Source organism: Panthera uncia, assembly GCF_023721935.1.
Source record: "Panthera uncia isolate 11264 chromosome D3 unlocalized genomic scaffold, Puncia_PCG_1.0 HiC_scaffold_8, whole genome shotgun sequence".
Classification (NCBI taxonomy): Eukaryota; Metazoa; Chordata; class Mammalia; order Carnivora; family Felidae; genus Panthera; species Panthera uncia.
The window spans coordinates 14,138,665-14,152,546 of NW_026057586.1; the positions used below are offsets into that span (position 1 = coordinate 14,138,665).

General features: G+C 47.1%; 1 protein-coding gene across 3 annotated transcripts in view; it reads right to left on the reverse strand.

Annotated features, from left to right (window-relative positions):
• The window catches only part of TNFRSF11A (TNF receptor superfamily member 11a), a 65,948-nt gene that overhangs the window by 36,811 nt on the left and 15,255 nt on the right, over positions 1-13,882 (reverse strand). Inside the window, exons 2-4 of one of the 3 annotated variants that reach the window (XM_049619774.1) lie at positions 5,924-6,005; positions 4,578-4,703; positions 469-612 (exon numbers count right to left, since the gene is read on the reverse strand). In XM_049619774.1, the coding sequence (XP_049475731.1) occupies positions 469-612; positions 4,578-4,703; positions 5,924-6,005 (352 nt within the window). Of the gene's footprint in view, positions 1-468; positions 613-4,577; positions 4,704-5,923; positions 6,930-13,882 lie in introns of those variants that run through there. The other 2 variants (XM_049619773.1, XM_049619775.1) reach the window with 2 other exon arrangements.

A 13,882-nucleotide genomic window follows, 5' to 3' on the forward strand; every position in this document is an offset into this window, starting at 1 on the left:
ATGCCACTGAATTCCATTTTTAAAAGTGTTACTGCTGTTATAATTCCTTGGAAACTAATTCCTTAGCAACTCTTTACATTGGCAATAAAAAAATGTTAGCTGCCAACCTAAAAATATGCCAGGGGCGCATCGTTTTTCAAAAGCCTTCTAAGGGGTTGCACCAGATTTTAAAAAAGGGTCTGAGGACCCCTGCCTGCCTAAGCGGGGTTGCACCAGATTTTTAAAAAGGGTCTGCGCTACCCCTGCCCGCCTAAGCGGGGATCCCAAGGTGTCCCGGATGGAGCCTTCGGTGGAGCGCCCCGCACCCACATTTCCCTGGACGAGGTTAACCTGGCCCTGCTCAAGGGGGCCCCCAAGCTACTCCCGTGCCACCTGCTTCCTCGGAGCGGGAATGATGCAGAGACACCTCTCAGAGCCTGCTCCGGCCCCCGCGGGAGAGCCCGCCTGACGCACGAACCAAACCCCTACCCGGGTGCTGCGCGCCAAAGCCCGGGGCGCACTCGGCGTTGCGGCGACAGCAGTCACAGTCCGCGCTCCAGTGGTAGCCGGCCGTGCAGGCGCAGCGCCGCGGGGCCGTCCGGTTGCCGGGCTCCACGGCCACCAGGGCCTTGCCTGCGGGAGACAGAGACACAGCTGCTCACCTTCCACCTTAGGGCAACCCTGCAACACGGGGACGTGGCACCTGCCTGGCTCCCCGCAAATGCATCACTGGGGCCTGGGTTTTCCGGAACTACCAAGCTCCCCCTTCCAGTGCTTTCACTAAAACAGCCCAGCAGGGTTCGTTCGTTCTCTCTCTCCCTCTCCCTCTCTCTCTCTCTCTCTCTCAACAATTAAGAGTCTTGTGAGTTTTTTTTTTTAAATGTTCATTTATTTTTGAGACAGAGAGGGAGAGAGGGCATGAGTGGGGGAAGGGCAGAGAGAGAGGGAGACAGGATCCCAAGCAGGCTTCCCTCTCTGAGACCATGACAGGAGCCAAAGTCTGATGCTTGCTTAACTGATTGAGCCACCCAGGCACTCCGAGTCTTGGAATTTTTTTTTAAAGGCAATTTTCATAGTAGTGACAGCACTAAGAACCGGGGAATTATGATTATTGTCTATTTTGGCTAATGCAAAATAGATTTCACAGCTGCTTAATTTTTAGTGAATTCAAATGTGATTCATTTGACACTAATGCCAGATTGAACCTAAGAGAACAGGGATCTGGACACCGGGGATTCATCTTGGGATCCTGCAGGACCACAAGATTATTCAGAGCTGTGAAAACAGGGGTCACAGTGTAATTAGAGAAGTGTGATGCGTAATTAGAGAATGCATTACAGAAGTTGAGCCTGATGACATACTTGGAAGTTAATCTCCCCAAATACTCAGGGCAATCTGTTTGGTACTTGTCTCTTTTCTCACAACACATTGCAAAGTGCTCCTCTTCTTAACCCAAAGCTGCCCTTTCCACTTTTTGTGGAAGAGAAGTCATGCTTATACAAGGCCATCTCCATTTGGTGATTCATATTTGCCATTTCACCCACTCGCTAAAATTTCATTGTAACCCCCACCTCAGTACTCCTGGCACTTTTGCGGTCATTCTTGGACACATGCAGAACAGTGGAAATTTCAAGCCACTGGCCAGACATGCATGCTCTCAGCTGAGGTCAAGCAAAGTCCCACTCTGCCTTCTTGTGCCTACTGGAATCAAGTGTCCTTTTTGTGGTCTATTTAGTGTCCCATTTTTGGCATTTCTGTGCTTTTTGTTAGTGATGCCATTGCTTAAAATGGCCCACAGTCATCGTGCACAAGTGCCATTTGGTATTTCCAGGCCCCTCAAGAAGGCTGTGATGTGTCTCATGGAGAAGATATATGTTAAGATAAACTTTGTCCAGGCATGAATTTCAGCACTGTTGGTTGTAAGTTCAATGTTAATGAATCAGAATATTTATTAAGGTGTCTTTAAACAGAAACACACATAAAACAAGGTTAAACATGGATCAGTTAACAAAGATGTTGTGACCAGAGGCTCCCAGGAACCTAACCCTGTATTTCCCCTAGGAGCAGTGGTTCAGTATTTGCTAGTTCATTTTTTGTGATGACTTTATAGAACATTGATGTTATTCTGTGAATAACAGGAATCAACCTGCATACACACACACACACACACACACACACACACATGATATAATACAATATTATTTGAAACAGACTTTAGGACCCTATAGGACCCCATCTCACCTGGCCTGTCCAAATAGCCTTACTTATACTGAGTACTTATAGAAGTTTGTTTTGGACAGATTGTGGGTCCTCTCAGAATTCATGTTGTAATCCTAACCCCCAGAGTGATGGTACTAAGAAGTGCAGCCTTCGGGAGGTGCTTAGGCCATGAGGTTGGAGACACGTGAGTGGATTAGTGCCTCTGTACAAAAGCAGACAGCTTCCTTCCTCCGTTCTCCACCATATGGAGACACGGCAAGAACATCCTGAAATCCCGAAGAGGGCACTCACCAAGAACCCAACCATGCTGGCACCCCCATCTCCCACTTCCAGCCTCCAGAACTGGGAGAAATAAAGGTCTGTTGTTTGAGCCACTCAGTCTGTGCTATTCTGTTAGAGAAGCCCAAGTTCCAGCCCTCAGGGAGGGGATGTTTCCTATTCCCATTCTTTTTAGACCCGAGCATGGAGAACCTGAGAAATCTTCCTGCCTCCCTCCTGTGTCCGCTCTGCTCCCCGGGGCCCAGGTCAGTTGTGTAGCACCAAGGCCAATCTGCATAAACATGTGCCTAATGCCACAACATACATGGACAAGGATCACTTCCTTGGAAAATTCTAATTCCATGACCCACTCAAATGTGAGTGCATGTAAGCCGGTGAGGTGATGAAAAATTTTGACGTTATTTTTAAGTATCTTAACGTTCCAGGTTTGGGGCTTTAATTGACTTTGGCAGCAGACAGAATGAATCTTTATTTCCAAGAGACAGCAGTGAGTCAAGGTCATTACTAAGCAGTGGGAAAGAAAACAAGACTTGATCAGATGCTTCTGCTCAGTGGAGTTTCCATGTTACCTTTTGCGGCCAAAATCTGCCAGCTGTCTCTAACACATTAGAAAATTATGACGTTTAAAAAAAGTACTTCTCTCCTAATTCTGTCCACTGAAAAGAACCTATAAACAAGGATCAGTCTGGTAACCGTGAACCTCACTGGCACCCAGAGTGAGGTCGCTGAATAAGTTGTTCCTCTGGATGCAGTCAGGAATTCTTAAAGAAATGGCTGGTTTGAGGTTCGAAGTAGGAAATGTCCAAGATGAGCCTGGAGGCAAGGGGAGCTCTTAAAGTCACCTGGGGTCATAGCAAAGACTGAGTGGCCAGCGGGAGGAGGTAAGATAATCTGAGCACCCATACAACTAGTAACTGCAATAGATTAAAATACCTCAAATATGTCTAAATGGCTGCGTTCGTAATATTCATACAAATCCCTTGGAGAAGCTTGGTGATCTAGGCATTATTTTGAAAAGTGGTAAATAAAGTTACAAGCATTCATTCCGCCTTTCCTGTATATACTGTAATTCAGGGTAACAATTAGTTGAGGAGGGAAGCTTCTCCAACTGTAATGAAGAAGGAGTGATAGAGGTCACGTTTCTACAGCTCCTAATGAAAATGGATCGAGGCCATGATGGTCGACTGCCGCTCATATCACAAGAAGAGAGGTAAGCAGCTAGCTACTATATGATCCCTGCATCATGCCAACTATGAAGTAGTTTTGCAAAACAAACAAACAAACAAACAAACAAACAAACAAACAAAAATACCCAGCTTTTCATGAGCCTTCTAGACCTAACAATCGCTTTGCAGGAAATAGAAGAGACAGAAAAATCTGTTAAATGACACAAAGGGAATGCAACCAGCAGAAATCAGACTGTGGAAACTTCACAGGATTACAAAGATGGTTTCTGCAACAGAGAAACTAAATGGAAAAGAAAAAAAAAAAAAGGCAAAGGAACCTCTAGGTCAAGACTAAAGGGACATATTTTGATCCTGATTCCTACAATTAAACTATAATTAACATTTTTTTGAGTCAAAATAAAAAAAAATAGCAGTCTGATAGGGAGATCAAACTGTATAGTAAGACACTTACTTTTCAGGAAGAAAAGTAAGAACTTACGGTTCAGGAAGAAGACTTGAGAGTCAGATCTGGCTTTGAGTCCTGCTTCTCATTTGTTAACCTTAGAAAAGTCACCCAACCTCTCCTGGTCTCAATTATATTTGAACAAAAGTTTGACATGAAGGGATGCCTGGGTGGCTCAGCTGGTTAAGTGTCCAACTCTTGATTTTAACTCAGGTCACGATCCTACGGTTTGTGGGATTGAGCCCCGCGTTGGGCTCCGTGCTGAGCGTGGTGCCTGCTGGGGATTCTCTCCCTCTCTCTTAAAAAAAAAATGTTCTAAATGAAGAATGTTCACACAATGCTTTGGGATCTGAAGCACTTGCTTCTCAGGGTCCAAGGTCAAAGCTTCTCCCTATGCCCCCCAAAAGAGATAGCACCACCGTATCAAAAATATCACTTATTCACACTTGCCACTGATATGCCTGACATACCTGAGTCGCAGACTTTATGCAGTAAGCATTTGTCTTCTTCATTCCAGGTGTCTAAGTACTCGTCCGGGCCACACGGCAGGCATACGCTCTCCGAGGTAGTAGTGCATTTAGAAGACATGTACTTTCCTTAATTTAGGAGAGAAAAAAATGCACCAATTGAAAATACCCCCCCCCCAAGAAAAATAACAACAAAAATACACCAATCTATTGGACCATTTAAAGGACTGTGATCCCAGGAAGTCCCCTAACACAGTAGGATACAAGGGATGAGGCCACGTATCAGTGATGGGCTCTCAGGCATCCCAGCTGGCTAAAACAGCCTCTCCTAGGTTTGCTGTGCCCCAAGGTGAGCAGCCTTTTAGCTCATCTAAGTAAAACATCATCCTTTCCACCCTACATCTCTGCTGACCAGGGAAAAGGAGGATGGTTTTCTAACAGGTAACTGTAGAACTTGAGGGGTTCCCTGGGGGCTAAACAAGAATTTCACCTTACCCCTGCCCTCCCATCTCCAAAATCCCCTCTGCTGTCAATCTGGAGACTTAACTTCTTTTGTTCTACATATACTGGGGGCTCACAGGTAACTCAGTTTGACTAAACAGTACTACACACACACACACACACACACACACGCATGCACACACATGCACGCACACGCACACACATGCATGCATACCCACAAAAATCACCAGCTCTTGCTCTGCACATCTGAAAAATATTTACATCTTGAATATCTAAAGGATCCTCTTGTAATGTAACCGCGGTTTCTAGAACAATGAATGAGTGAGGACCCCACGGACTTGGGGCTTTACTGAGGCTGTAGCAACACTTGGCCACAATCTGGCAGAGCAACTATGGGGGAGAGGTAACCGGTCCGCCTTCTGCCCCTCAGCAGGTGCGTGGGGAGAAGGTTTAATAGGGTGTAGGCAATTTTCAGCAGCAACAATTCCAGTATGGTATTTCCCCCCCCCCCAATTTTCTGTAAAATACTTTTAAAGAAGAGTTGCATTTTGTATGTTGTAAGTTTGAATTGCAAAGTGCTAAAATATGGTTTTTAAAACCATGGTTTCTCAAGAAACAGCGTTTTAGAAAACTGTGTTCCAGCATAAATTAAGTACCAGTTTCTGCAATTGCCTTTGATTTTTAAGTGATTTTATCTATTGAGAGAAAGGTTTTTGTCTTCAGGGTGACACACAGTGCTACCTGCCACTGCCATAAAAAGTCGATCCAATTTCTTTCTTTTTTTTTTTTTTAATCTGGCAGGATAGAAGTTATTCCTTGGATTAAGAAATAAATAAGAGCTCCACCCGCTTTTGAGGGGCAAGGAAAGGTGACTCAGACACACAAACCTGGTTCACATTTATGACAGCATCGTCCAAAACGCTCATAATGCCTCTCATGGGTACATGGAGGGGTGATCTGAAAAGTCACCTGCAAAGGAAATTGACACCAGGTAGAGATTTTGCACAAGTCCTTTCTGGATACAACAAAAAGTGGATCACCAAATTCCATTTCTGACAAGCCTAAGAAGACACCATCAACAGTCCTGAAACTGCTCTTTGTGATACCGCCTCCCTGCAATGCCACTTCCCTATATTAGCACATTCCCCACTAAGAAAGTACGAAACCAGTCGGTACTGGCGTTAAAACCCATTTAAGCATTTAAAACTATTCCAGTTGTGCTCATGGTAATATGATGGATTACGGTCACATGGTGGGCAGATACATGCTCGGCAACTTTGGTCATAAAACCGTAGAACATAAGGAGGCCCCTTAATATTCATATTGTCCACAAGGGATGTCAAATTTGGTCTTACAGACTTTCTCTGAGTTTTTTTTAAGCTTATTTATTTTGAGAGAGAGAGAGAGAGAGAGCACGCGCATGTGGGGCAGAGAGAGAGGAAGAGAGAGAGAATCCCAAGCAGGCTCCATACCATCAGCATAGAGCCCGATGCGGGGCTTGAACTCATGAACCATGAGATCATGACCTGAGCGAAAATCAAGAGTCGGATGCCTAACCAACTGAGCCACCCAGGCAGTCCAGACATTCTTTAAAAGACGTTTAGGGGCACCTGGGTGGCTCAGTTGGTTAAGCAACTGACTTTGGCTCAGGTCATGATCTCACAGTTCGTGGGTTCGAGCCCTGCATCGGGCTCTGTGCCGACAGCTCGGAGCCTGGAGCCTGCTTCGGATTCTCCCTCTCTCTGCCCCTCCCCCACGTGTGCTCTTCTCTGTCTCTGTCTCTCTCTCTCAAAAATAAAAAAAATTAAAAAAAAAGATGTTTAATACTGCTTACCTCTTAGAATTGAAACACACGGAGAATTTTTTAAGTGGGACAACAATGTGTTACAGGAACACCGCAGGGTTGGAGCTCTAGGTCCTGCGGCCTGCTGGCTGAGAGGATCCCTCCCCCGCCCCCCCCCCCGCAACTGGCCGCTTAAGCTTTTTGAGCCTCTGTTTCCTTTCTGTACAATTCTAGATACAATTTCCAGATCTGCCCATCTATGTAAAACAAAACAAAAAGCCAAGTCCCCTGCAATCACTCAGAGATTCTTATCACTTTGCCACAGGAAAGCTCCTTCTGCATCAGCTTTCTCAGTGTGCAAGAAACACCACCACAGTCCTGTCGACAGGCAGGCAGGTCAGAAACAGAACGGTGTGGCACAACAGCTGGATTTGGCTCAAAAGTCACCAAAGGCTGCACGCCTGCTGGGGCTCAGGGATCCGAAGTTACAAACCCTACCCTCAAGGGGCTTATACACACCGGCGTGCGTCCCCCGCAGAGGCAGATCCTGCCTCAGCCTGAGAAGGCCAGGGAGGGTGTCCTAAGGACTCTGATAAGTGAGCTCAGTCTTAAAGGATACGTAGAGATGGGCCAGATGAGAGAAAAGGAACTGGCAGGGGGAGGTAGGGAGAGGGAGGAAGGGAGAGAACTTAGAACAGTTCTGAGGCCTAAAATGGTGCATGGGGTCAGGGTGGCGAGGGAGGCCATCAGCAGAGTGGTGGGGGACAGCAATGACTGAGCCCCGCAGAGGGCTTCATCTGCCTATTAAAGAGCCTGGATGGAAGGTGTGGAAATAACAGCTTAGAAGAAGCCCAGCATTCTCAAAATACCTCAGTTATGGAAGGAAGTTTTATGAAGAAAGCACCACAGCCAGAAGACCCGAGGCAAGCTGAGTGGGGGTGTGGGGGACGCAGCCAATGTGGCCCTCTCCGGCCTCCCGCGGGCCAGGCAGAGGGCTTCCGGGAGGGAGGGGGCAGGGAGGGCTACTTTGAGGTCGGTGAGAATGCTGAATGTGTTCCTGGGGTCACGTGTGCCAGGGAGGCTGTATCTGGACTAAGCCCAGCCAACCCTTCCCGGGGACTTGGGACACTGCAAGCTGGATGCTCCCCGCGAGCTGGTGCGGGATAGGGCTTAAGGGCCGAGCAGCGAGCCCAGTGGAAACCAGGAAGGGTGACATAGCAGAAACCATTCCTCCATTCCGTTCTGTTCCCCCGGAGGCAGCCCTGGTCTGCGACTGGCAAGGCAACAGATGCACGTGGAAGACGAACAGGAGAGAACCGGCAAAGCTGAATGTGGTCAATGCAAATTCTCCCGACTAGGACTCATCTGAGCCTGATGATATGCGAACACTCCTGCCTTACTGATGACAAAGGCAAACAAGAGAAACATGTGGTCAGGCCTCATTTCAGATAGTAAAGGTTATCAATTGCTTCTGACCCAGACGAAAGCTGCAGCAGTCTCTGGGAGATAAGCATAGGCTTTATGTTACCCACAGAGAGGTTCTTTTTAGGGGAATTTGGTAAAAGGTCTACCCCTGAAGCAGCTGCTTAGCACACTGTCAGGCTGTGTCCTGGGTTCCAAAGCCTGGTTCCTGTTGAGCACCAGCTGACGTGAACATGTGGACAATTTGTCTGCCCATCCAGGAGTGTGGCTGTGACTCACTCCGCCCATCCATTTTCGAGCCCAGGGATTTCACACCTTCTGGCAAAAAGGGCCAAGTCACCGATTCCAGAGGTGACCAGATGTCCCAGCTCCTCAACAGACAATTCCTTCGAATTCATTTCTCTCTCCTAAGCTGACTGTGACTTTACACCCGAACGTGGCTTCTTTTTTAAAAATCAATATATAACTCACATAAAACTCACCCCTTGAGAGGGTGCAGTTCAGCGGGTTTTAGTATATTCACAAAGCGGTGCAACCACCATGGCCATATAATTCTAGAACATTTTCATCACCCCCAAACCGACATATCTACTTGACAGAGCTACAGGATTACAGATCTTTTAAGCAGCAGCGGCAGCAATTTTGCTACGGGAAGATTTGCCATGGTGAGGCAGACAATTAGGGCATTAATCTAATTCGAGGCACAGCTTACAACGCTATTTGGCTCTTTAGGCACGTTATATGCTTTGCAGGATGCCTTCAAACCTTCAAAATGGAATATATAGACAACCTAAAAGGCTACCTATACGCACACGTAAGGAAATACGGTTTGCGGGTAAATAAAAAGAATCTGGAAAATTTTCTTTAGGGTGCCTGCACACTCAGAAGAAGGCAAGCCATGCCGTTGTCCTTTTTGCTCCTCCATCCTGGCTGTCTCTGCCAACCTTCTTTGCCTCCACTTGCAGAGACGCAGCTGTAGGACGAACCCTCCTGCTACAGGCCTGAGTGGCTCCCTGACCTCACACGCAGCATGCGGAGCCGGCCGTGTGTTGGCCTCGCTCGGATCCCGTGCTCCACTCCCAGGACGGGTTCCAGGGCTGTTCTCCCGGCTGCAGTACCTGGGTTGGTAACTATTAGGAAATCCACTGGCCTGTCTTGCTTCTGCTGGTCCCCTGGGGACCTGTCTCGCGATGCCGCAGGCCAGGCTCGCTCCACCTGCCTGTGCCCCCAGCTTCCAAGTCCCTGAGTCCTGCCTGCCTAGCTTGGTCTCCGGTTAGCCTGCGCCCCCTCTCCTTTGTGCCCGGAGCTCTCTTATGCCAGTCTCCTCCTGCCTGCATGTCTTGCCAAGTACATGTGAATGCATGGATGCCCCCCAGTCTCTCTTAGTCCGATCCCTCCTTTTGCCTAAGGATTGTAGGTGTGGGGTTTTTTTTAAATCTATTTTTGAGAGAGAGAGAGAGAGAGAGAATGAATCCCCACGCAGGCTCTGTGCTGACACGGGGCTCGATCCCACAAACCAGGAGATCATGACCTGAGCTGAAATCAAGATCAGATGCGCAACCAACAGAGCCACCCAGGCACCCCCTTCCTACAGATCATAGCTCTCAGGCTGGGGTGAGCGCCCAGGCTCCTGGAGCCCCTGCTGGTCCTCAGGGCTTCCCTTCCAGCTGCTCAGAATTTGCGCCTAACTCCATCCTGCAAGGCCAAGCTCTCGGTGGTTGTGAGGTGGCTATTATCATTATTGGTAGCGATCCTAGTAAGGCAGGAATTTGATAAAAAGCCATTCCCGCTCAAATGTTACAAAAGCACACTCACTGGGGGAGTAGGGGAAGTTAGCAGAAGCGGTGATGTGTTAACCCTGCAGTCTCCTTTCTTTGCTCAAGATGCAACAGCAAAAGGCCGTGGGCAACTGCATCGAGACACAAACGACCTGTTAGTTATCTAGATCTTTTTGTTCCAGAACTCCTTTATGATTGGCTTGTTTCCCGCTGAAACAATAGAGCTTTTGAGCCATAGTTGTTTTCATGAAACAAAGCAGCACCACTTTTTGACTTTCCAGTTATTAAGTAAAGAATACAGTGACATGATACAAAATTCAAAAGTAACCACAGGCTTTGGGGGAAGTCTCCCTGTCACTTCTCCCGGCAGGTGCCAGCACCGCCCATCCCCTGCTGCATCCCCCTTGCAGGTGTGAAGGGAGAACTGACCTGTGATCCACTGGGGACACTCATCCACAGAACAGGTGCCCTGGAGGCCAGCTTGGGGTCAGGCCTGTCAGCAGCACTTGTGTTTTGGGGAATACGATGGTACTTACAAGTCTTATTTAAAAAAAAAAAAAAAAAAGCCATGTATCGGCAGGGTTCTACTACAGTTCTTTTTTAAAATATATATTTTTAAATGTTTATTTATTTTTGAGAGACAGAGCGTGAGCAGGGGAGGAGCAGAGAGAAGCAGACACAGGAGCCGAAGCACCAGGAACCGCGACACCATGAGCCGAGCCGAAGTCGGACGCTTAACCCGCTGAGCCAGCCAGGAGCCCCTCTACTATAGCTCTTATTAAACTACAAAAATGATGTTTGACCCACAGGTTTATATCAACTAGCCTTTGTTTTCTAAAAGACTCTCCCCAGATTGATAAGGAACACTGGAGTCTGTTTATAGCAAATATGCTTTGCCAACCCCCCCACCCACATAGATTCCTTGGAAAGCCCTAGAAAGAGGAGTTAAAATGGTGAGACGATACATTTAACTTACTGGCCTTCTGTTGCTTTACTCTCTTGTATGTTTTGTGTCGTGTGTATATTTTTTTCTCAGGGCACACAGGCTGCTTATTTTAACAGATGACGAACTCGCCCGGAATAAGCGTGTCCACAGCCGGAGCGAGGCTTTGTGAGGCACGAGGAAGATAATAAATTGTACATCAAGTTTCTCTTTATAAAGCTGCATGGATTTATCTCCCAATGCAAGCCACGTTGGATCTAATTCTGAAAAACCCTAAGCTGAGGAAAGATAACATCTTTGCCAGTGGAGCTACAGAGACCGGTGGGTCTATATTTAGATCCCGTAGGGAAGGTTGACTTAAATATTTATTTTTTGTGCTGTTAAGCAACCCAATTGTAGTGAAAGTCATTATGGATACTAAAATTACTTGCTGGCTCTGCTGAAAATTCATACTGACATATAACAAAGCAGAAAGAAGCTTGGCCCCTTCTGTCAAATCAAGAGGAAAAGAACCCAACCCAGAAAAACAAACGAGGGATTTTCCATAGATTTTATTTTATAAAATATCATCCGTGACTATATTTGAGAAATTTGGTTATAATTTAAGTCAAGATAGTATCAAATTTCTGACTGTTACAGTCGAATTGAAAGATGTGGTTTGTGTTAAGAGAGAAACTATGAAATGTGAAAATTACACCTCACTTAATAGTCCTGCTGTCCTTGAGAAACAATATCCTAAAAGAAAGTCACTACTGAAATTGCTCCTACTCAGAATAGAATACAAAGAGATTGCTAGTCACCTGTGTCCCCCAGAACTAGGACTGTCTCACTCCAGGAACCTGTCTCTGAAGCCTTTGTTTCGAGAAACAAATGAACAACAAACAAAAGATGAGGCTCAACGGATCAGGGATCAGGGCGAGCCAGCAAATTCTGCTGAGGGTCTTTTTTTTCTGGGCTGGCTGAGAACCGCAGGCCGGAGAGATCTCAAGTGTCTCCCCTCACGGACACCCCAGTTAGTGTGTCAAAACCCCTTCAAATCGAGATGTTCTGGGGGACCTTTTCAGCTTTGCTCCTTTCTTAGCTCCTCTCCTCCAGGAGCTTCCAGATGCCGGTCTCTACTTCAGTCTTGAGTCATGTCTAGTGATAAAAAGAAAGCATCCTGCCCGCACGCTTCTTGGTTGCAAGTTCATAACTAGAAGTGGAAATGTCATAGGACTCATTGGTAGCTCAGACGTCTGATAAGATAGGTCTCTACGGTAAAAAAGAAAAATGAACGACCAACTCAAATAAAGCCTGACATGCCAGCATGCAGGAATTTAGCAGGACAGAGGGAGGGGCCGGGCGAACTCGGAAAGAGGTGAAGCAGGAGGAAGGGCCTGGCCAGGCGGCACGGTGGTTAGGGCAGTGGACTTCAGGGCAGGATTTTTCTCCCCAGTTCTCCAAATTCAGCTTCCAGTCTGGCTGGGATAGACGAATGCCTGACGTCGCTTTAGTAAAACCGTCTCCATTTCTACAACTGGAGGACAAGGGAGAGGGCAATTCTAAGGCCTCAGTCTTCTCACCTGTAAAATGGGGCTAATAATTGCACTCCTCCCCCTGCAGTGAGGAGCAGATGTGACCATTCACGTAAGTCAGGTAGTCCTGGCAAGCAGCAATACTCATAAAAATCGAGACTCTGCTTCCTCACTGTGAAGCTAGAAGGCCTCTCTAGCAAGCTGTGGGGGAATGAAGCGAGGGAACTGCATTATTCACTCAGCACAGTGGTGGACCCCTGGCCAGCGGTCAATGGTGGGGGGCAAATGCTCGTGCGCACACCTGAGGATTAGTGAGCGTACATTACTTACATCAGATCGCTCCCCGAGGGGGTAAAGGAAACACTGTCACTGGAAAGGGGAAAAAGGATGGCAAAGAAAGAGTGGGGACCTGCAGTAAAGTTCTGGGGTCCTGACAGTTTCCCTGAGTGCACCTTCCCTGTTCACTTGTAACCTAGCTCTGGCCAGCTAGGGGCCAACCTAGCTCTGGGGATTGGGGGCGGGGTGGGGGGGAGGAGTGTTTTTCATCAAAGAGGTTTATTTTTTTTTTAAAGCATGTGTGATTTCACATAAAGAAGTGCTTTTCTCATGGGATTGAAATCGTGACAAACGGTCAGAGTCATTTCAGTGGTTTTCTGTCTGGGGGTTCAGTCCGTGACATAAGCCACTCTTGGGTGAGGGCAGAGACAGTTTACTCAGGGCGTCTGCTGATAAAGCAGCTGCTAGATTGTATCTGCCAGTGACTGTTGTTAACTAGGACATAACTGAGTTCTGACCAAATGCCCTTCTAGACATTTTCATTGTAAATAAACCTGATAGAAATTCAAGCCTACAGGTGTGCAGAGTAATAGACTCCTTTTTCTTTCGTTCAAACCAAAGCTTCACATTTCATACTTCAGAACATGACACAGGCACCTATAAAGATCGCATGTTGTAAAAGGACACAGAGAACAAAGGGGCAGCTTTTGGAGAATCCCCCATGCACCCAAGAGATCACCTAGCATAGTCCCCTCGCTGGGGAGACCCCAAGCTATGGCACACACCAAGGACTTGGAGACACCGTTAAATCAGCCAGGTATGTGGCCCAAGTCCTAATGCAAGTAGATTCAGAGAATCAGAGGGTTTAAACAGAAAACACCCTGAGTGTTTAAAATATAATCCACTGGGGCACCTGGGTGGCTCAGTTGGTTAAGCGTCCGACTCTTGGTTTCGGCTCCGGTCGTGATCTCATGGTTCGTGGGTTTGAGCCCTACGTTGGGTTCTGCACTGACAGCACAGAAACTGCCTGGGATTCTCTCTCTGCCCCTGCCCCTCCCTGCTCTTGCTCTCAAAATAAACAAGCTTAAAAAAATAAAATATAATTCATTTCACAGATGTATATCTTTTTT